We start from the raw sequence: 22,242 nt of genomic DNA on the forward strand, positions 1-22,242 counted from the left end.
TATTGATTATCCCAAGGAGCCAAAACATCTTTCAGACTTTAGAGCCTCCTAATGATAGGGACTGTATTGATGAAGTGGAGGTTGTAGGTCCATTAGTGAGATAAATCCGATAGAAAAGTTAACGTATCTCACAGTTGGACTGCCTTCCTCTCCTGGGGGTGCAGCGAGGAGGAAGAAAGCTCTGGATTCTGCACTGGGCTTCTGCTACCAACTCCAAGCTGCCCCCCCCCCCCATCCAGGGCTAGGGCTCGCTGCTTCATTTCCCATTCTGTGATGGAGACCCTCAGGAAGACTCACAAGTTCCACACGAATGGCCTATTGAACTGTCCTCTCCTGCAATGATGGAGAGAGTGAGTGAAGGTGCGATGTGGGAGTGGGGTGTGTGTGTGTGAGTGGGGTGTAAGAGTGATGTGTGAGTGTGTGTGGTGTGTGTGGATGTATGTGGTGGGGGTAGAGGGTGTGCCTGCCTACCTAGAGATGACCTGCTGAAAGTGAGACATTTGCTCATATGTACCTTTTAACCTGTTTAATTTTTAACTCCATCTGGCTCCCTCCCCTCTATCTGGCAGGTGACAGAAAGCAAGTTGCCAAGAGCAGGTAACATAGCCTGGATGCTTGGAAACAGCAGCCCCAGGCTCTTGTCTGCCTTGGTTGGCATCTGACTTCCATTTGGAAGCAGCTCCCCACCTTGGTCTGTGCCCACAGGAGGTGGGCAGTGACTGTTTATTGAAAGGAACATCAAGGTACCAAACCAGCCAGCGCTGCAGTGATCCCGGGTCCTTCACTCAGCCTGACTATGCCGGACAAACATGGTGTCTGGCCAGGGTTGCTTCCTCTACCTTCCTCCTCAAATAGACATGTGGGGGGCTGCCAACTGTTCAGGAAGGGAGAGGAGAGAAAGAAAAGGAGAGAGAGAAGGAGGGGAAGGGGGGAGAAGGAGAGAGAAGGAAAAAGAAGGGAGAGAAGGGGAGAAGAGAGAAGAGAGAGGAGGGAGAGAAAGGGAGAGGAGGGAGAGAAGAGAGGGAGAGAAGGGAGAGAAGAAGGGAAAGAAGAAAGGAGAGAAGGGCCCCAATGGGAAAAGAGAATTGCTTCACTTCAAGGCTTGTGCAAATGGAAAAAGCAAAACTTTTCCTGTTTTTTTCCCTTTCCTAAGGCACCAGAGACCCTGTGAAAAGCCATTAAAACCGGGACCCTTGCTTGAGAGCTCAGCTGTCCACCGAATGCCCTTCCTTTTTAACCACTTCCTCCTACACTGGCCACTCACTGATTCACTGGGGAGCAGGAGAAAGTCACTGAGGGCTTCACTGACCCGAGCAGTAAAACAGGATTTCCAAACTAAGCCCACTCCCTCCTTCCTTTGTCGGTCCACTGCTTCCGGCTCTTTCCCAGAAAGGTGTGAGAAGCCAGTGTGGGCAGGGTCATATTTCAGAAACCCAATCTTGCCCTAACAAAGTCGGACTCCCCACCATGGGGTGTGGGTGCCCTATAAGGGCTCCTGCTCTTCAGTTGGCTTCAAGGAAACATGTCTGAGCGTGTACCAGGCAAAGCTGGCTCGGCCTCTCCAAGAATGCCATTCTAAAGGGAAGGAGGCAGCTGGAGAAGGAGGTACCAGTTTGCTGGCTGGGCAAGGAGTCTTAGCTTCCTGCCTTCCGGGTAACAGGGAAAGTCCAAAAAATTAAAGGGTGCTTATATGAAGAAGAGACATGGAGAAACTGTCCCTGTGCAGTTTCCCTCCCTCACCACCCCCCAAACTAGAACCTGATACACTGAACACATGGTCCAGTTTGCAAACGGTGGCCTGACATTTGAGCCCATCCAACAGAAGAGCCCCCTGGGTGACTAGCGGCTTGGCAGAGGGCTGGGAAGCCACGCCACTTTAGCGTGGGCCTGCCCAGTCACCCAACCTTCCACCTGCAAAAACAGGAAAAGGAGAGCAGACCTCCAAAATTGAGGGCTGGCAGATCCCACCTCATTTTGGGGTTTGATGGCACCCTGGTCTTGCCCTGCCACAGGCCCACACTGGTCCAGGAACCACAGGCACCTGCCTGGCATCAGTCACCTCAGAGGGGACAAGAGGCAAGAGTGGGGAGGGTCCTCCCCTCTGGGTCAAAGGATGAGCTTTGAGTCTTGATGGGAGAGAGTGGCTGGGCAGGAAGACAGCATTTTGGGGGTGTTGGGCTCAAAGCCAGTCAATGGGGGTGAGTGAATGAATGAAAGGCACCTGTCCTGTGCTAAGTGAAGGGGATTCAGAGAAAAAGAGACAGCAGACAGGAGTTCAGGAGGCTCCTCCTCTGCCATTGGCAGTCCCAAAGGAGGCGAGAGTGAGGGAGGCAAGGGTCTGGCTGTCTTTTCTTGGTGAGGCCACAGCAAGACCATTGGGTTTAGCTTGGGCATCTTCTTTAAAGTCCTCTGGCTCATGCCCAGAGGAGGGAGGCTAGCCTGCGAGCGCCCCCTTTTAGAAGCAATCAGTGAGAGCAATTCCACATTCTAACATGTCCAGCTGGGGTCTGAGAGGCCATGCAGGCCCTGGCCCTCCACTCCAGCCTCACACAGCTGCTGAGAGGCTCCCTGGATCCCAAGTGGGTCACTCACTCTCTCACTTGCCAAGTTCTAGGGGCCCTCCTGCTTCTAAGATAAGATAGCCACAGCTCTGTTTGGCTCAGAAAGCCCTTCGCTGCTGATGTCCAGCCACCTTCTCCAGACTGAATTTGTGTGGTAGTCCTCCATGCCCAAAACGCTGCTGCTCCTCCTCCCTACTGCCCCTCCAGAACCCCTCGATCACTTCGGGTCTCAGCTCAGTGTCCCCTTCTCTGATTTCTCCAGGTGTTGCCCCAACCCTGTCATGATGCTTATGACTATGATTAACCTCTCTGGGCATCTGTTCCTATCATCCAGAAGATTATAAACACCCCGAGGAGTTTTTGTCTGTGTAGACTTTGTAGATCTTGAACCCAGAAGGAACTTACTAAAACTTTCCTGCACAAATGGACTGAAGAGTTGGGAACCTGGGCTGGCTATTTTCACAGACAAGGGCTGTTAGCTCAAAGGAGGGATTGGCTTTGTTCTACTTGGCCTGAGGGCAGAGCCAAGAGCCAAGAACTGCCACAAGAGGGACAGAAGAACTTTCTTAACAACTCCAACTATCCAAAGTGGATGCTGTCTAGAGAACTAAGGGTTTCTCCTTCAAATGGAGGCTGTTGTTGGCACTGTGGTAGACATGACCAATGACTGAGGCACCCCAAAAGGGCCATCCAGGGTCCTGGATGCTTGCTGGGCATCTTTAGCCAGGTCCCTTCTCCTCTGGGCCCAGGCAGTCTCTTTGGTGAAACAAGGGAGGTCTCAGCTCTCTGATACTGCATCCCATCATAGGTTCACCATAAGCTGAGACTAGGTGGCAAAAGCCCTGGGCCAGGCCCCCTCTCCTCTGGGAGTTTGGAGGATGAGATGACAAAAAGACTTGGGAGGCATTGGGCAACAAATGCAATTTTCCAGAAATATGTGAGAATTTCTAAGGAATTTTCTCTACTATTACAAAGGTTTTGTTTCAGAGCAGGAGCTGGCCTTGCCATCCCTTAGCTGCTTATCTATCCATTTATATTCTCTCCTCTTACAGGCAGGTTGGCACGTGGGTGAGAAGGTAAACAGGTAGGCTTTGGGTTGGCTCTCATGGGGATGATATTGGGGAGCCATACAGTGCCTCCAGATATGGGCTCTGCAGCTCAACCAGCAGGCCCTTTGATTGGCTGGCAGACCAAGGGTCACTTAGTTGCCAAGTCTTGTTGGTGTTCCAACACCTCTTGCAGTTTGCACCCTTCTCTTTACCCCATGGCCACCACCAGAGTCCAGTCTCTCTCATGACTTGCAGGGCCACAAATTTCCTAGCAGTTTGCCCCTGTTCAACTTTCTCCCCTCTCCCAACCAGCCTCCAACAGCAGTCAGTGCCCGAGCTCTTCCCAACTCATCATGCTCCAGGGGTCTATAGAAACAAGCACAGATTCCTTTCTTTGGCAACAAGAATCCTTCCCCACCTTGCTCCAATCTAACTTTCCAGACCTAGGCATTATTCACTCAGTTTCTCACACAAGACACGTTCCGTCTCTAATCTTTGCACAAGCAGCCCCCCCGCCCCCCTCCCTTTTTTTAAAGGGATTTTTGCAAGGCAATAGTGTTAAGTGACTCTCTCAAGGTCACACAGCTAGGTAATTATTAAGTATCTGAGGCCAGATTTGAACCCAGGTCCTCCTGACTCCAGGGCTGATGCTCTATCCACCTAGCTGGCCTCCTTCCCCTCTTCCTTAGAAGTCTCACTCAGTGCAAGCACAATTTCCTACATGAGGTCTTTTCTCATCACTTCTTCCTCTCAAATTACATTACAGTTACTGTATTAATTTTTTAATATGTTTTCCAAAGAGAAGCAATAATGTGTAACAGAGATCTGGTCTCAGTTTAAGGAAGATTTGGGTCCAAGCACTACCTTTTTTTTTTTTTTTTTTTAGGTTTTTGCAAGGCAAATGGGGTTAAGTGGCTTGCCCAAGGCCACACAGGTAATTATTAAGTGTCTGAGGTCGGATTTGAACTCAGGTACTCCTGACTCCAGGGTCGGTGCTCTATCCACTGCACCACCTAGCCTCTCCACCAAGCACTACCCTTGATGCATCCTGGCTGAGGGGTCCCAGGTAAAGTGCCCCTCTCTCAGATCAGAAGTTGTAGAGAAGCTGCCAACTTGCTAGGGGTTGCCTATATAATAGTGAAATGATAAGTCAGACCATTTTTAAAAATTATGCAGCTTAGTAACTGCTTGTTGAATGACTGATGAATACCATTGAAGAAGTGTGGGCAGGAGAGTGGGTGGGTGTCCCTTGGCCCTGTCCCACTCTTCCTGGCTGTCAGACGCCAGTCTCAGGATGGTCAGGGGTCACGGGGAGAAGGAAGAGAGGATTCTATCAGAAATGGGTGCCCCACCTCTGAAATGCCTTTGCCATTTCAAACCACCCACCAGAACAAAACCCCTCGGAAGCCTCCACCACTGGCAGCAGCCAAGATCACAGAACAAGCACCAGGGCTGGTAGCACGCCTAGTAGCCTTCCTCTTCCTGGGTCATGTGGGAGCTTTGTCTGACATCCTTTTTGTGGGTGTCTAAGAACACAGAATGTTTATGTCTCTTCCTAAACCCTCATACACTTAAAAAAAAGGATTTCTGAGAACCTCTTTCCAAGCTAAATTTAAAGGCCCACAAAATGTTGCACATTCACTTTGAGCTAAGGAGACTGGAGTATCCTCCTAGTCTCCTGATGGAATAGCTCAGATGAAGTCATGCCAAATACTGAGTAAATATGAAGAATTTTTTTTTTGTGGAAACCATGAGGCTATACTGCGACCTTGTTTTCACTATGCTGTAGGGGGTGAGAAGGGGGTCCTTTTGCCCAGGAAGGTCTGGAAAAGCTGTTGAAGTTATTTTTCTCAGGGGAAATACTGCCCAGAATCTGGAGAAGAGACTTCAAGTCATGAGACTCAATGGAGTCAAAACCTGGCTTCTGGCCCAAAGGCTTTTAGGCAGCTTGGCTTTGCACCATCCAGTAACAACCTAGGGCCATGCTGAAATGGAAAAGTCCAAACACAATCCAGCAAGCAGAGGGTGCTGCTTCCAGGACATTAGACAACCATTTCTCCACTCCATTCTAACTGTCTTTTTTGGAGAACTGCAGGAGATGGGTGTGACCACAAAAGGGTCGTGATCATCAAGGCAAGGGAAATTCATTACTGAACAAGTTTTCCATTTCAAGTTTTGGCCCCAGCTGCCAGACCATTGTCAGAAACAGATGGTTTTCCAGCAAGCTCCTTCCTACTTCAATGTTCCACAAACATTTCTTGGGCACCTACTGTGTGCATAAGGAGAGGTGGTACGGTGCCTCCAGGCACGTCAGACTCACCTGGCCAGCAGGATGCCCTGGTACTCCTCTAGCTGCCTCATAAAACTGGGGTTGGGCTTGGTGACAGTGCGCCTTTCCTTCACATAGTCGTAGGCACGGTCCAGGTTCCAGCCGTACTCCTTCATGGCGTAGGCGATCACAGTGGATGCAGACCGACTCACACCCATCTTGCAGTGCACGAGACATTTTGAGCCATGTTTTCTGGTATGATGAATTGTTAGGGAAAGAGATGGGAGGACACATGAAAGTCACATCCCAAATCCCCTCACAAATAAATACTTCTATGAATATATATGTGCAGTGGGGGCGGGACCAATGGTCCTGGTGAAATTGGTGAAACCTGGAGAATTGGGTCTCATTGGAGACACTGGCTCCCTTTGGGCTGGGTAGGGGCAGGTCATCGCCCCCAACAGTCTGTTTTGTAAGCCCTGCCAATAGCTGTCTCGAGAAGCATCTAGAAATGTCCTGCACAGCCTCCTGGCAAGTTCCAGTGTGAGCCCCATAAAACATGCTCATGGATGCCACTCCTCCCCAAATGGTGACCATCTATCTCGTCACAACAATCATCAAGTGATCCTGGCATAGTCATATGGACCGGGGCTACCATAACTTACGGATCCTAGTTCCGAACTTGATTAATTTGAAGCTGTTTTTTCTTTGCTTATCAACGCCCCCTCCCATTCAGCTTTTTTAAAAGCCCATCAGGTTATTATTTCAAAATTAATATTGAGAACATTTTTAGGTTCCTGAATCATAAAATGTGGCCTCAAATGTGAAGCATGTGCTTGGGGACAACATACTGGGGCCTTTGCTGTGACCAAGGATGGCATAGAACAACCCAGCAGGAAAGATGACAAGAATGGCCATTATTCAATCTGGAGCCAGACCGAGGGCCTCAAGCCTCAACAAGATGATCTCAGCAGTGCTAAGAAAGCACTGGGGGTAGCTCTGAGAAAGCCATTTAATTGTTCCAATTCTTCACTTATGAGATGTTGGACTCATCCCTGAGGTCCCTTATGGCCACAGAACTTTATGATTTCCTAATTCTAAGCCTGAAAAAAGATTTTGAAGGAAGGAATGAATTCTGTGAACTTTGGAGGAATTGGTTTGAACCAAACTTTTTCTGGATTTCGGGGGATCTGAATTGTCATTAGTGACAACGCGGGAAGAGAGCATTCAAATGTTCCCATGTAGCCCTAGCCCTTGATCAGGAGGTCTCCTGATTGGCTGAGTGTAAGCTCTGAATTAGAAATCCAACAAATGTAGGTATGGTAGATCTCTGAACCTAGAGAATGTCCACAAAACTTAGGGATTCTACTCCTTAAGCCACAGTTTAGAGGATGAAAGTTAAATAACAAAAAAAGGACTCCCTAGGCCAAGAGGGTTGGCATTCTTGTAAGGTTACATTTCCAAAGACTGAGATCTCCAGTGAGAAGAGCACTAGTCTGGGTTAGTTTCTTAGAGATGATTAACTTAGAGTAAAAGGGATTTAGGATAGCTAAAAAAAAAGGATATCCTGAACATGGAGACATTGAGAGCTTTAAAAGAGAAAGATTCCCATTTTCCAGGAATTTGAATGTGATCCTGCCTGAAGGTATGGGTCAAGTTGGAATGGGTAGAGTGTGGACAAGACTGCTTTTGGGGCCCTTTTCAATATAAGTTCTATGATTAAAGAAAATGGACTGAAAGAAAATCAGCAGATATATACAAGATTTTATACACACATGCGCGCGCACACACACACACACACACACACACACACGAGAAAAGTTTCTTAAATGAAGGAACACTTAAAAAAAGGATTGAGGGGTAAAAATCATACTATTTAGGGCACAGGATAATCAAGTTGCAATAAAAAATATATAAAAAAATTCTTAGTTCATGAACTGTATTTGTGTACTGGTGGTGGGTCAGATTTGGCTTGCAAGCCATAGTTTGCTGATCCCTGATTTAGAATGTCTTTATAAAACAAAAGGGAGGGGAAAGATTTCCTAAGAAAAGTTTAATCTAACACTTGCATCCAGAGGGGACTTATATCAGTCATCTCTGAAAAATGGGATAGAAAGAACACTTTGAGGAGGGAGGGAGGTTCTAAAACTTCTCTGAAAATTTTAATTAATCTAAATTTCTCCTGCTGTAGTTTAAGGCAATTTTCTCTATTTGGTTCAGGGCAGAGGTAGCTAACACCTGTTTACTATTTGCAAGGCAATGGGACTTAGTTACTTCCCCAAGGTCATACTAGTAAGAAGCAAGCATCTGTGGCTGGATCTGAACTCAAGTCCTCCTGATTCCAAGGCTGGTACCCTATTTACTGCACCACCTAGCTGGCCCAAGTCTTCCTATTTCTGAAGTAACACTAGTTACTTATTAGGTCCAATGATTTTGGTTCCTTTAACAATTTTTCTTAACCTTTATTCTGGATCATCTTAAGAGTATTCACATGTCCTCAAGGTACCTCAAGGGGATAATAAAAGCAAGAGAATAACAGACAAGAAAATTCATTTCTGAGGATTATGCTTACTTGGCTTTGGAGATGAATTTGTAAGTGTCATTCCAGTAGGCCAGCAGGTCTGTGGCTTCCTCATCATACACCCGGATGTTATGATACTCAAAGACTCCTGGGAAGAAGTTATCTATTTCCCGAGTGACATTTAAGATATACCGCACCCTAGGAGGAAAGCAAAGAGAGATTTGATTGGTGTGGACTGTGAAGGGTCACAAAAACCCCAAATAAGCATACTCTACTTTCCATTTTCCTTAGTCAAACCTGACCCCTTTTCTCAAGGGCTGAATGAAAATGAACAAGGAACAATCCAGACAAGATTTCAACAAAAGGAATCAGTCATTTAATTCAAACAAGGCTTGTATGAAAAGGCGACTGAGCATATTTGAAGTGGGAATTCAGCCTAAATGGTGAACTTGCTTCCTTAGAGCATTTCTTGCCAAATTCAGTACCAATCCTTGCTTTCACTTTATGGAGAGTTAGACCATCTTTCCTGGGCAGGCTGGAGGGAATGAGCTTTATGTTTTATTGCAAACTAGAAAAACTCAAGAACCTACAGAGTGGTTGACCATTTTATTTGCTTTATAGCCATTCTCATTAAAATTGGGACTAATAGAACTTGATTCTATAAGTCTCATGCATAAAATCAGAGTAGCAGCCCCTCCAAAATCCCCAACTGGTCCCTTTTAAAAGAGATCTAGAAACTAGATCCTCTGCTACCCACTCCTCTGTTCTAAAGTATATCTCAGGTTAAACATATTGCATATCTCTTGGCAAAGTGACAATTCTTTAAGTAGATTCCAAGTGCCCCTTCAAGCTGAGGGGCTTGCAGAAAGAGGTTCCTCCTCCTATTATTATTATTATTATTATTATTATTTTAAAAGGATTCTTGGGACAAAATGTTGGGAAGGAACAGAAATCCACCCTGGGATGATACCTCACATTCAGGACAGAGTGGATCCAGGAACATGTCAATGAAATCCTGGGCTTAATTTAGGCTGGAACAATGAAGAACTATATACATTTAAAGTCATTGCTTCAAGTTAGATCTCTCCTAGATGTTAGCTCCCAGGGTGAGGCATCCATCTTATTTAAAAGTCTGATCTCTCCCTTTAGGAACCCTGGAATTCTATACATTTGTTGACATCACAAAGTTAAAGCAGTAATTCAACTACCTTAGCCCATATTTGTATTTTGGGCCACTCAATTTATCTTCACATGGCAAAAGATCTCAGATTTATTACTAGAAACAAAGGCCATCTTATCCTCTCTCCCTCTCCCCAAATCTCTCCACAGAATTTCACACTTAGAAGAGACCACTGAGGTCTTTTGACCCTTGGTTGAAGTATGTGTCCCCTTAGAACCCCACTCTTTCTTTTCTGCCTCCCAAATGGGCAGGTTTTTCTTACCTCTCCCAGTCACTCAAGCCCTCTCTCCCAAAGCTCATTCTGGAGCGGCTCCTCCTCCCCCATCTGAAGGGAAGCTCCTTGAAAGTAGGGAATGTTTCCCTTCTGTCTTTGATTTCCTGGTACATAGCTGGTACTTAATAAATGATATGAAATCAGTCAGCATCTTAGGGGGGAAGGAGGGAGTCTGTGCTACCATAAGGCAGTTCTGTTGGTCATTTATTTATTTCCTCAGCAGTCCATCACAATCTCTTCTCTAGGCTTTCAAAACACCACTCTCCCTCCTCTTCTATCCCTCTCTCTAAAATGTGCTGGAAACTAAGCTAAATGTTTGGGAAACAGCCCCTCCACTCCAGGAGCTGGCCTTCCAACACCTCTAGCTTTTGCCTTGGATGCCCTGACCACCTTGGCTTCCCTTCTTAGATATGATGCAATCTCTCAATACTTTTCCTAATGTGGTGCAGAGAATTGGATGCAGTGTAGACATGAAGACCTTCTCGACAATATACTCATTGTTTTGTAAATAAGCTTTACTCAGCCTTTCTGGTATGATATACTCAAACTCTTCTATCAACACAGCCTAAAATCACACTGTCTCCTTTCTGGGTTGACATATAATATTATGCAGCTTGTAAGTCCATTAAAATCCCTAACATCTTTAAAGAAAGCCCTCTTATAAAAATGAACATCAACTCAACTCTACAGAAAGCTCCTGAAGAAGTAAAGATAGGTCAGAGGTTTGAACTTTTTTTCCTCCCAAGGGAGATTTGATCGTTGGGTTTCCTTCCCCAAAACCCCAAGTTTCACTTCTGGAGGTTAAAAACAAAGATGCCCATTTGAGAAGACTGTTTGAGCTGGAGGTTCCAATCCTTCTCCCCCATGGAGGGTGGCTGAATTACCTATAACTCAGTTCAAGGCTCTCTCTACTCCACAGTGCTGTTCCCTACTGACTAGAAGCTGGACCTGGGTCCAGCCTCCTGCCTTCAGGAAGCTTCCCAAGTGGACAGTCAGTTACTTCCTTTCTGAGTATCTCCAGGGATAGAGATCACACAACGTACTTCAATTATCCATTATAGGATCTTATCATTTTGTTTTCTTAAATGTCCAGCTGTGCAAACAGTATTTTTCCTGGTTTCATATAGACCTATTTCCTTCGCCCCACCCATGCCTCCAACAAACACAAAAAAACAACTGCTCCACATCCTCCTCATCCAAACTTTTCACAGACAAGGAGAATAATTCAGCCTTTTCTAGGCTTCAAAATTTGAACTCCTTTATCTTCTCCTCTAACCAGTTGTTTTCACTCGTTGAAGGCTGGCGGAGCCCTGCTTCAGCTTCTCCACATACAACCCTGCCATTTTAAAAACAGAAGAGAATGGGGGCCCAGAAAAGGTGCCCAAGGACACAGGAGTAGGAAACATCAAAGCTGAGAGACCCAGACATGTAACACTGCAAAGGGCCTACGACAGAGCAGCCTTAGAACTGATTTTTGACTTTTTAACATCACGGTTTTTAAAACATAAAAGTATCCTGTCCACTTTCCTTCCAAAGACACTATGTTACTGACTCCCACTCAGCCCTGTGGGGCCCCAGCTAGGCTTTTCCTCTTCTGAGCTTGTTTGTTTTGGGTTTTTTTCCCCTAGAGTACCCTTTAATTCTACCGGAAGTGCATCCTGTTTGGGGAAGATTGACTGTATCTAATTGGTCAATTTTGAATGGTATTCTCATTTGCCAAGGTATTAGCAACTCTGCCTAATTTAGAATTGTTCCTAATTTTGATGACCTCAATTCCTTTTTTCAGGTCATCAGTACTAATACTGAACAGTACCACCTTTAGGTCTGATCAAGGGTCTGGGAGAGCCCAGGAAGAATTTTAAAATGGAGTCAGTTAAGAAGGCTTTCTGTTCCTTTTATCTATTACAAAAACAAATCCCTACATTTAAAATTTCTCCCCAAGAGGGTGAAGGGCCAGATCCCTCCCAGCCACTGTGTCCTCCCTGTCTCCTTTCCTGGCTGTCTGTTCTCAGGACATTCTCTGTCACTAGGATGTCAATCCCAGAGAGCAAGGGCAGTATCATTTTTGACTCTGCATCTCTAGCACTGGGGACACAGTTGGCACTATGTAAAAAATGTATATCAGCTGAGTGATGTACGGCTAAGTATTCATAAGATCAAGAGGATTGTGTCCAACTGTTAAGGGAGCTTGGAGATAACCTAGTTCTCTCTTCTACAAATAAAGAAACTGAGGCCAGAGACCTGATCAAGGTCATGGAGCATGTGGTGTCCCAGGGCCTCCCAGTTTCTCAGTTCCCTTCATCTTCTTTTCATCTGTCACGGATAACTACTGTACTTCTCTCCAGAATCATTTATTGATCTGGAACAAATCCTTCAAAACTTTTCTCATATTTCTAAACTTCTCCATCAGATGTTTTTTATGACATTTCTTTGCTCAGTGGGATGGTTCTCTAATAGCTCTCAGTGCACCTGAGCTTTAGAAAAATCTTTCCTTGGGGGGGGGCATGTTTGAGCAGGTGTGACCTTTTCATGTGGATTTCCTGATGATGATGATGATGATGACAGCAGCGACTGACGGTGTCACCTGAGGCTGGCCAGTTAACTCTTATGTCCTCACTGCTTTCTATCTCTGTCTAGAACTACCTTCAAGAGCTCTGCATTATTTTCTTGTCTTTGACCACACTGATCTGATCCTATCCTGGAAGTCAGGGAGAAATCAGAGAATGTTAGAATTGGAAGGGATCCTGCTAGTGACCAATCCCAAATCCAATCTTGAAGTGGGAGGCACCAGCTAGAAAAATAAAAAGGGAAGATGGTGAGCCATTTGGTTCTTGTCTACTTAATCTGGCCCCAGTTTTTCTAGTAAAATACAAATCTCCTTACTACTTAGAGATACATGTCTATGTGTATGTTTCCTATTATAGAAGCTTATCCATTGGTCATTAACAAATGGGTCTAGTCTCTAAAAGTCTGTTCTCATGAATCCTAAATAAGGAAGGATTTTTAATTTTAAATGGTGAGATTTAATTTTAAATGACATCAAAGAATTAAACACTTCACTTTCTGAAATCATTTTAGTTCATACCATGTATTGTTCCCTTTTGTAACCTCAAAGGTTTGGAAAAGCATGCAAGTATCCTTTCTTTGTTAAGCTTCATAGCTCTGATGAGTATGTACTGGGAAAAGTAATAGATGGGATATAAGGCAAGAAAGAATGTCACTAAATCAGATAAAATGGTGACTTTGTGCCAGTTTTTACACAGGACTGCATTTGAGTGTGTGCTTACCCTCGGTTCTGTAAGTCTTCTAAATTGGAGGCATTCCATTCTGAACCCTGCACAATCAAAATGACAAAATTAGGTTAATGTTGGCCTCAAAAGAAAAAAAAAACTGCAGTGCCACAGAGTCTTGACAGTAAAGATGGTACATGACATGGTCAGGCTGAAGCAATCTCATACACTAAAGAGGGGAAATTACCACGATCCTTCCGGAAAACAGGAAAGGAGAGTTATAATGGGAAAAGTGAAAGGAAACAACACAAATATTTCAAAATACAGAGCCTGAATCAGATACAGGTCTAAGTGTTGCAATAAGAAGTGTTGCAACCTAGAAGAGAGTTAGATTAGCTGAGGGTGGGGGAGGTTTGCTAGGAAGCAACATCAACTCCATGCTCAAGTTTCCATTTAGCGGAGAGGCCAGTGGAAGATGAACAACCCTTCCTTTCCTATCAGATTAGGCCTTACTGGACTTCTACACAGAAAGATGGCAATGGTCTTGATGGCTGTGTGTTTAGTCTCAGAAAGAAATTGTAACTAACTTAAAAAAAAAGCAAGTAACAACAAAGGGCCCCAGGAAGTAAAAGGACTGAGCCACAGGAAATGGGGGCAGGGAAATCCGGCAGCTTGATCCCCACTAGGTTCAGAAACCAAGCTCCTAACAAGAACAGTGAGCAGGATGGAATGCCTAAGAGAAAAAGGCAGTCCTACTCAGCTGCTTGAAAGAATTCACTGGAAATGACTTGTGAGTTCATCAGGATAACAAATAGGAAAGAAAATTAGAAGGACCTGTGTGTTCTGAGCTGATGATGATGAAGTGAAGCCAGGTCCAAGCTGGGCTGTTTAGGGTGCAGGGCTACTTTGGGGTCAATTCTAGTGGGAGATGGCAACTTCAATACCATACATAGCTAACCCTAGAGCCTCTCACAGACCCAGCCTGACATAGGTGGACATAATTCTGCTCCAGAGAGCAATGCAAAGAGTTTTTTATCTTCTTCAAAACAAGCAAAGCAGAAAAATCTTGGGACATTTTCAATGTTAAAATGTGCAATTTCCATCTTTTCTCTTTCCCTTCATCATATCCTGGCCTAAATCCCTTTATGAGAAAACTTTTAAAATATCAGCCTTAGGAATCAACTTTTCTATCAACTCAGGAAGGCTATCCCAACTGGTGCCTGCAGAAGTGTTTGATGGTCAGCACCAGTCTGACCCACTAAGGCAGAGGTTTTTGCCCTGGGGTCCACAGACCACATTCCTCCTCTAATCCTGATCCAAAAGACATGTAGATAAGTTTCAGGGGATTTAGGAGCTTGGATAGAAAAAAATATCACATCTTTATTTTTACTATCTCTAACACTATCTCTGGTGTTTCTTTCAATCACAAATGTAAGCAACAAATTACCATAGTTTTCACAGAACTCAAGACTTCTGTCTCCAACAGAAATCATATTTTCATATAAAGAGACTGTCACTGAAGATAGTTCAAAATATCCTTTACATTCATAACCCCTGTAGTTATTAGCTCCATTGCTATACCATATTAATCAGACTCTTCCCATTTATGGACTGATTTTATGTCATGTGTTTAACCACCCGGGCTTCTCAGACTGATGCCCAAGATCCATTCCAGCTTCAGAAGTGATCTGGTTAGAAACCTGGTCAAGGAAAACCCTTTCTTCATCCTTTTCCTTTTCTCAGCTCAGGACGTGGCAGGAAGCCCCACGAAGGGAGGGACAAGCTGCGGCTATCAAACACCCTCTGGCTTGGAAGGAGGTTTAGGTCTCTGTGTTACTTGTAAGGGGCAAAGGAGCCCCATTTCACTCCAGTGTTTATCTCCTAACTCATCTCCCATTGCGCTGTCTCTTCAGTGAAGGTACCTGTGGTATGAGTCACTTCGGGGCTTTATTTACCAAGGAGGACTCCTTAGTTGACCTTCACATTTAGAGTATTTTGCCTCAGGGACTTGTCTCTCTCTCTCTTACTCCTGAGTGAAACTGTTGTCTATAGCCAAAATGCTAGGCCTTGCCCCCCTGGCACAGAAGCCATGTGCTTTTTGGTGGAAGTTTTCCTTTTCCCTTCGCACTTTGTTACCAAGTCTGGTGTGCCGGGGGGCTGACTTTGGGCAGAGCCTTCCAGCTTGGTAGACTCTCAGGAGAGAATATGAAGAAACATCTCTTGTTGAAGATGACCAGGCTTCCTCCTAATCTCAACCACACTTCCTTTAACTTTACTCTTCATACTAGCAGAATCCTTTCCACACAGAGATACCTTTCTAGACAAATTCACAGAAACGGATGCTCTTCCACCAGAAGAGAAATGTGTACTAGCCTGGGTGTGTTCCCCAAAAGGCAGCTCTGCACAACATGAAGTGCTCTTAGAGAAGTTAACACCTCAACTTGCAGTTAGAATGAGACATTTCCCAGTCGACTTCTGGGAAAAGTTGGGGGAGCCCAGATGCACTGAAGGCAAATTCTTTGGATAGTCGACGTGGCAGTACCAGAAGGAAGAGAACTTCCAAGAGGATGCTGAGCTGGAGGGGTGGGGTGAACAGGTACCTGAGACAGTGACCTCACCTTAGAGAGAAGCAAGCCATGACCCAGAGGCACCATGACTTGCCCAAGGCTCATGAGTGGCCAGCAACTAGCTTCTTAGCCAGATCCTCTGCTAGTTCTGTTCTATTCCACCTTGCAGTGCTTGGGACAGAGGTCAACACAAATTTGTGAGAAGACATGAATGAGCCCAGCACAGAAGACAAGGAGTCTGATCACCCTGGTGCCAGTATTCATTTCCTAAGAAGGGAGTCCATTCAAAATATTCCAAGTTGTCTATCCTGTAGGAAAATGTTATGTAACATAGAATTTTATTTCTTCTTGAGTCAGAGTTGGGGTTCTTCCTTTTTGTGTGTGTCCTGGGTATCATGGGCAGAAGACTGGCGACACTGTTGACTGTAGATACTCTTTGTAACTGAGGAAAATACTAACTTTCAGGTAGAAGTTAGTGAAAATAAAGATACAAAACCTGCAAAGCTCTGTAATTCAGACAATTCTGGGGAAACATGGACTCTCATTAAGCATCTTTTATAAGTGGTTTGGAAACAGTTTTGTTTTTCACCAAACACATCTTCTCAAGAATTGATTTCAGTACCCCTAAACCACACTGGGGTGTGGCAGATGGTGCAGGAGGGCCCTGGGTGGATGCTTGGAATTAGAATTTGACTGGATCTGGTATTCAAGATTTCCCAGGTTGGCTGTGAGACCACCAATGCCAGTTCAGGATGGGGATGACTTCCAGTCTCTTGGCCTTGAATATTCTCCGTAAGATGGGACATCTCACCTTCTGTGAAACCTGGAGCAGGGCTCCAGATGACAGGGGGCTGGGCATTTCAGAGCCTTCTAGAGAGAACTCACACATTCTTTCCAAATTGTATGGAGCCTCAAGAGTAGGGAATTGGATCCCTTGAGGGAAGAAGGCACAATGGCCTACAAAGCTGGGCACTTCAAGTATGGAAAGGTCAATGGCAAGTTTTACAGTGGAATCTGCATTCACAGTTGGCAACAAGCATTAGACAATATTAAAGGAAGGGGTGGAACACCTCCCTCCCGTGCCCCCTTCCAGGGCAGACAAAGCAGCAACTCACTCCATGGGGCAGAAACAGGTCTCCTAACACAGGGCACCATGTCCTCAAATCCGAATGGGGAGCACCCTTGGAATTATTCAAGATGGTGACAACATCCAAGTCCTATTCTTTCCCTCTCCCTTCTCTTCTCCTGTCCCCCAGTTCTGTGGAGTGGCCACAGGTGGTCACTAGACTTCCCAGGCCTTTGCTTTCTCACCCATAAAATGAGACCATTAGAACACACGTCCTCTGATGTCTCTTCCAGTTCTAGGTCTATGATCTTATCATTCTTTATCTCTTAATAGTACAAGATTTTGTGGCAGGAGGTAAAAATCTAACAATGTTTTTTGGATCATTAGTCAGTGTTCATCATGTGGTTTCTCTTGCCATGGATAACACAGTAGAAGACAATTAATATTTGGGAAAAGAGTGGGCTGGGGCACATACCCAGTTTGTCTGAATGGTGGCATAATATGGCCCCATTATCACTGCGAGCCAGACTTTAAAGATCACATCAACTTTCACCATGCAGGAAGATTCCCATGTACATGTGCCCAGCCCCAGGCACTTCTAGGATGTGGAGAAGAGATGCAGAAGAACCCACCTCCTTGAATCCACTTGGGGGGGGGGCTAGTCCTGCAAGCCCCAGGGATGCAGGAGTAGCACTTACCAGAAACACATGCTCAAAGATCTGGGTGGGACTGTCCATCTGTCCGAGGATCACAATCATCTCATTATCTATAAACTCTTTGAACTCCCGCAGGTTGCATGCCATCTGCATTTCTAACTCTGTGCGTATCTGAAAGAGAATGGGGTTCACAGACTTATAATTTTAATCAAAATTATAGCTCAAAACTATTATCTTCTCTTTCAACATGGTGACTTTTGCACTGATGCAATTAGTGTCCACACAATAACTGTATGATGGTTATCTGTCTATGCTTAGGCATGTAGATATAGGTCTGTGGGATGTGCCTCTTAGACTGTGTGCTCCAGAGTTGAGGCCATCCCACAACCACATACTGTAGGGCTCTGAATAGGGTAGGCAGATACTAAATGGTTATTGAAGGAATGACTACAGTCTTTAATACTGAGTCCTACCAGTAGAGAGAAAGATGCATAGGCAACATGTATGTTAAGGTGAACATCAAGGTACTAGAGACTCTTCTTCCTTTGGTCAGAGACATATGAGATGAGGTATGAAGTATGAACCCCTAGGTATAACACCAAAACCCAGGATTTTATGCTCCTACACATTCATATTATTCCAATTATAGATACATTTCAAACAGTGCAGCAACTTAACTTCTTTTATTTCTCTCCCCATCAATTTTGTCTGTTAAGGCTATGCTTCAAGAGAATGAAGTCTCTCTTCTTGTGGAAATGGATCCTTAGAGGTTTAGCTTTTCTCTCTTAGGACTTCCCAGTCATTCCAGAGCCCGAGTAAAACAAACAGGGTAAAATATAATAATTCAACTACACAATCATCGAATAGGATTTAGCTTCTCCACAATAAAGCACAAACTAATGATATCTGACTTACAATCTATACCTAGCATATTTTATTTTATATTCTGTATTTTTTGATAACTACTTTTTACAGCTCTTTCCAAGAACTAGGTAGAGATCCAAATGTGTAAATTTCCATTTCTACATTGCATCATTCCCCAGTTCATCCTACAACTGCCATTACCCCCCCATGCCTAACTACCATTTGTTATTATTTAATCCTTTCAGAACAATATGGATCTCAAGTTCCTCACCTCTTTGGATGTGATGTTTTCCAAATCCTTCTGCATCATAATTTCCCTTAGTTTGGTCTTGATTAACCTTTCTGTGCGTTCTCGCTCAGTTGGGCTGAAAAGAGAGCAAATGGTGATCATTTAGATGAAGATCAACAAAGGAAGCATAGGCTGACTTGGTTAACACTACAAAATTGGCAAGGTATTGAAATTCACTACATAGCAGAGGTAGGAGGTGAAAACAATTTTTTTCTTTGTTTTTCTAATATTAATTTTTTTATTTTGAGTTCCAAATTCTCTTCCTCCTGCTGTCTCCTTCCCTATCCATTGAGAAGGCAAGCAAATGATACCCAATATACATGTGAAGTATATTTCCATATTAGCCATATTGCAAAAAAAAGAAAGTGAAAAAATATATTTCAATCTATTTTCAGATTTCATCAGTTCTCTCTCTGGAGGTGGAGAGCATTTTAATCATGAGGTTTTTGGAATTGTTGTCGATCACTATACTGATCACAGTAGCTAAGATTTTCACATTTCATCATCATTATAATATTGCTATTCCTGTGTACAATGTTCTCCTGCTCACTTCAAGGAAATGATATTTTAAATAAAAAAAAAATTTTCTTTTTCTCTTTTGGATTTGTGATCTAAGAGGAAGGACTGGATCTGAGTTTGAATCCTCAGCCTACTAATTACAACCTGTACAATCTTAGGAAGTCACTGTTCTACTTTAGGTCCCAATTTTCTCTTCCACAAAAATAAGGAGATTAAATTACTTCCAAGGTTTCTTTTAGTTGTAAATTATATGGTATAAGGATCAACATGCTTGGATGCTTTTTTGTACAATTGGATAAATGACCATATATAAATATACACCAAGTGCTATAGGAGAGAGAAAATAAGGGGAGACAGTAAGGGGAAGGAAAAAATAGGAAAGACTTCACAAAGGAGTTAAATCTGAGTTAGGTCTTGAAGAAAAAGAGGATTTCAGCAGATGGATATTTGATCCTAGAGACAATAGCAACCACTGAAGTTTACTGAGTAGGGCATACCATGTCTATGTTTACACCTTAGTAGCTGTGAGGAGGGTGGTTTGGAGTGAGAAGGGACCAGGCAGGGAGACTAATTAGGAGACACATTTAGGAGGCAGGGAAGGACTTTCACTGGGGGAGGAGTGGTGGCAAGAGAGAAGGCAATGTTGTATAGACAGAAATAACAAGGTCTGACAGCTGACTTAATATATGGGGTGAGTGTGAGGAAATGAAGCTACACCAAAATTGGGAACCAGAAATGTTGGTCAATAACAGGGAAGAAAGGTGATTTTGGGAGGAAAGAGAACCAGTTCTATTTTGGACATGCTGAAGTGGAGAGACTGAGGGGATCTCCAATTCCAAAAAGTCTAATAGGCATTTATTGTTGCGGAATTAGAGTATAGGAAAGAGACTCAGCTGGGAGTCATCTCTAGGGAGATAATAATAGAATCATGAGAGTGATGAGATCACCAAGTATAGAAAGAAAAGAAGATGATTCAAGACAGAACCTCCAGTGTCCCCCCAGGCTGCAGCAAAGGAGACTGAGGAATGGTCAGGAATGGTAGAGACCTGAAACACTGAGAAAAGACCCTCTGAGCATTGGGGATGAAAGGGAAATAAGATACCCACAAAGTTATCCTGGTCTCACAAATCTCTCATGGCTGAATTCTGAGTCTGACCCACTGGGTAATGTCCTAGATTACTTTTGCACAGACCCCTCCATAGCTGTGCTCTGTGGGAGATGAAAAGGCCTCGCTGCCCAGTCCGGGTAGAAACGCAACCTCTCCTAGATTCAGACCTTAGGAAGTTACTTCACCCTCTGGCCTCACTCTCTTCAGAGGAACAGATTAGATCATTTTCACTTGATAATGTCTATGGTTTCTTCCAAGGCTGAATACATGATCTTAGAATCCATTCTCTTTCTAGAAATGAAATTCAGGGTCAGGGTCATTAAGATGTGGCTCAGATACTTAACACAACTGACACTTCATGTCTTACAAAGACTTTCTGGACAACAAGCCTTAGAGGGAGAGGCTCTAGAAGGGTCTCTGACTTGCCTTCCCTCACACTGACAATCAGCATCAGCACTGTGCCCTGAACCCGGATTTTCTCTCTTCAACATCAGATGATTTTCAATCCAGTGCAGCTTCACTTGTAATGATAAATATTTATTAAATGCTTGCACTCTGCCAGGCCCCATGCTAAGCAACCAGTGCTACAAAAGGGGCCAAAGACAGTCCCTGCACTCGTGGTGCTTCCAATCTACTGAGAAGACAACAAACAAACAAGCACACATGATCAAGTTTCATTCAGGATAAACAGGGATGAAGAAGGACTGGGAAAGGCTTCTTGAAAGAGATAGGATTTTAGTCAGAACTTGGAGGATGCCCAGGAAGTAGGCAGGCAGAGATGAGGAGAGAAGCCTTCTGGGTTTGGGGGAGGCATTCATGGGACAGCTAGGAGTCAAGTGTCATTAGATCAAAGAAGACACATCCAGTAGGAAGATGTAAAAGACTGGAAAGGGAGGAGGGGGTGAGCTAGGAAGAGCTTGGGATATCAATAGAATATTAGGTATATGCTCCTGGAGGCAATCAGGAGCCACTGGAGTTTCTTGAGCAGGGAGAAATGACAGGGTTAGGCTTACACTTATAACTTATACTTGGGAAAATCACTATTATTATTAATAAATAAAATTCTTTTTCAAACTTTGACTAGGGATGTGGTTATGCTGACAAGTTATCTGACTGTAGCATAGGCCATAACCTAGCCATGCTGCATGTGAAGGAGTCAGATTCTGTTTTGTCTTTTCTCTCCACCTACCCAAGAAAGGTATCAGTCAGATTCGTCCTTACATGGAAATGGAAAAGGACTAAGTCCTGAGGCATGCTGCCCACTCCTGCTGCTGACAGCCTTATCACTGGCTGCAAAAATAGCTTTCATAATCTCTGAAGATGGACGCTCCCGGCCCACAACAAGGGAGTCCCTCCTGCTACAGCTCTTCAGTTCTCCATGGAACCTGTAGGTTGATGGCTCACACCTAGACTCTGACACTCAGTCACTGTGTCTCCATGGGTAGTTCACCACTAACTTTCTGAACCTACCTCTCTCATTTTTCTTCAGACAAAGTTGATGGGGACAAACAGGAGGAAAATAGTAGAAGCCAACCTGACTTTTCTTTTTCTTGAGTATGCATTGGCTAGGTACACTGAATGTCCAGAATCAAGAATCTCCTGTTTTACTCTTCTCAGCTCTCAGGTAGATGGGACTTAAGTCCTCACCCCAGCTCTGACCCACCCAGGACCCTTAGGGTTCAAATGAAGCAAGAAATGTGACTCTGGTCATAAGCTTTTTCATCTGACTTGGGGTTTTAAGCTATTTGATCCTAAAGGCAATAGGCTTTTAGAGTTTTAGGGAAGGCAAATGGGAGTTTTTTTAATTTTCAAAACTTGTTCTTACTGGCAAGGAAATACAAGCTGCAACTCAAGTCAGTGGTCCCACTGATACCAACAGATGTCAAATACAGACTATATACAGGGAAGGGCTCAAGGAGATGGATCTCAGTTCAGTTCAACTCAACAATACTTAATAAGTGTGGACGCTGATTTGGGCATGGGGGAAACAAATGTAAAATGAACTAACCCCTAACCTTGAGGCGCTTTTTACCAACAGAGCAGAACTTATATATGGAGAAGTAACAACAAAGGAATTTCAAGAAGGAAA

General features: G+C 44.2%; 1 protein-coding gene across 4 annotated transcripts in view; it reads right to left on the minus strand.

The window, feature by feature from the left end:
* Positions 1–22,242, minus strand: part of SSH2 (slingshot protein phosphatase 2) — a 243,608-nt gene that overhangs the window by 12,010 nt on the left and 209,356 nt on the right. For all 4 annotated transcript variants that reach the window (XM_074189117.1, XM_074189115.1, XM_074189118.1 and 1 more), the window contains 5 exons: positions 18,509–18,602; positions 17,416–17,544; positions 13,142–13,188; positions 8,452–8,598; positions 5,931–6,131 (listed from right to left, as the gene is read on the minus strand). In XM_074189117.1, the coding sequence (XP_074045218.1) occupies positions 5,931–6,131; positions 8,452–8,598; positions 13,142–13,188; positions 17,416–17,544; positions 18,509–18,602 (618 nt within the window). The remainder of the gene's footprint in view (positions 1–5,930; positions 6,132–8,451; positions 8,599–13,141; positions 13,189–17,415; positions 17,545–18,508; positions 18,603–22,242) is intronic.

Source organism: Macrotis lagotis, chromosome 5 (assembly GCF_037893015.1).
Source record: "Macrotis lagotis isolate mMagLag1 chromosome 5, bilby.v1.9.chrom.fasta, whole genome shotgun sequence".
Lineage (NCBI taxonomy): Eukaryota > Metazoa > Chordata > Mammalia > Peramelemorphia > Peramelidae > Macrotis > Macrotis lagotis.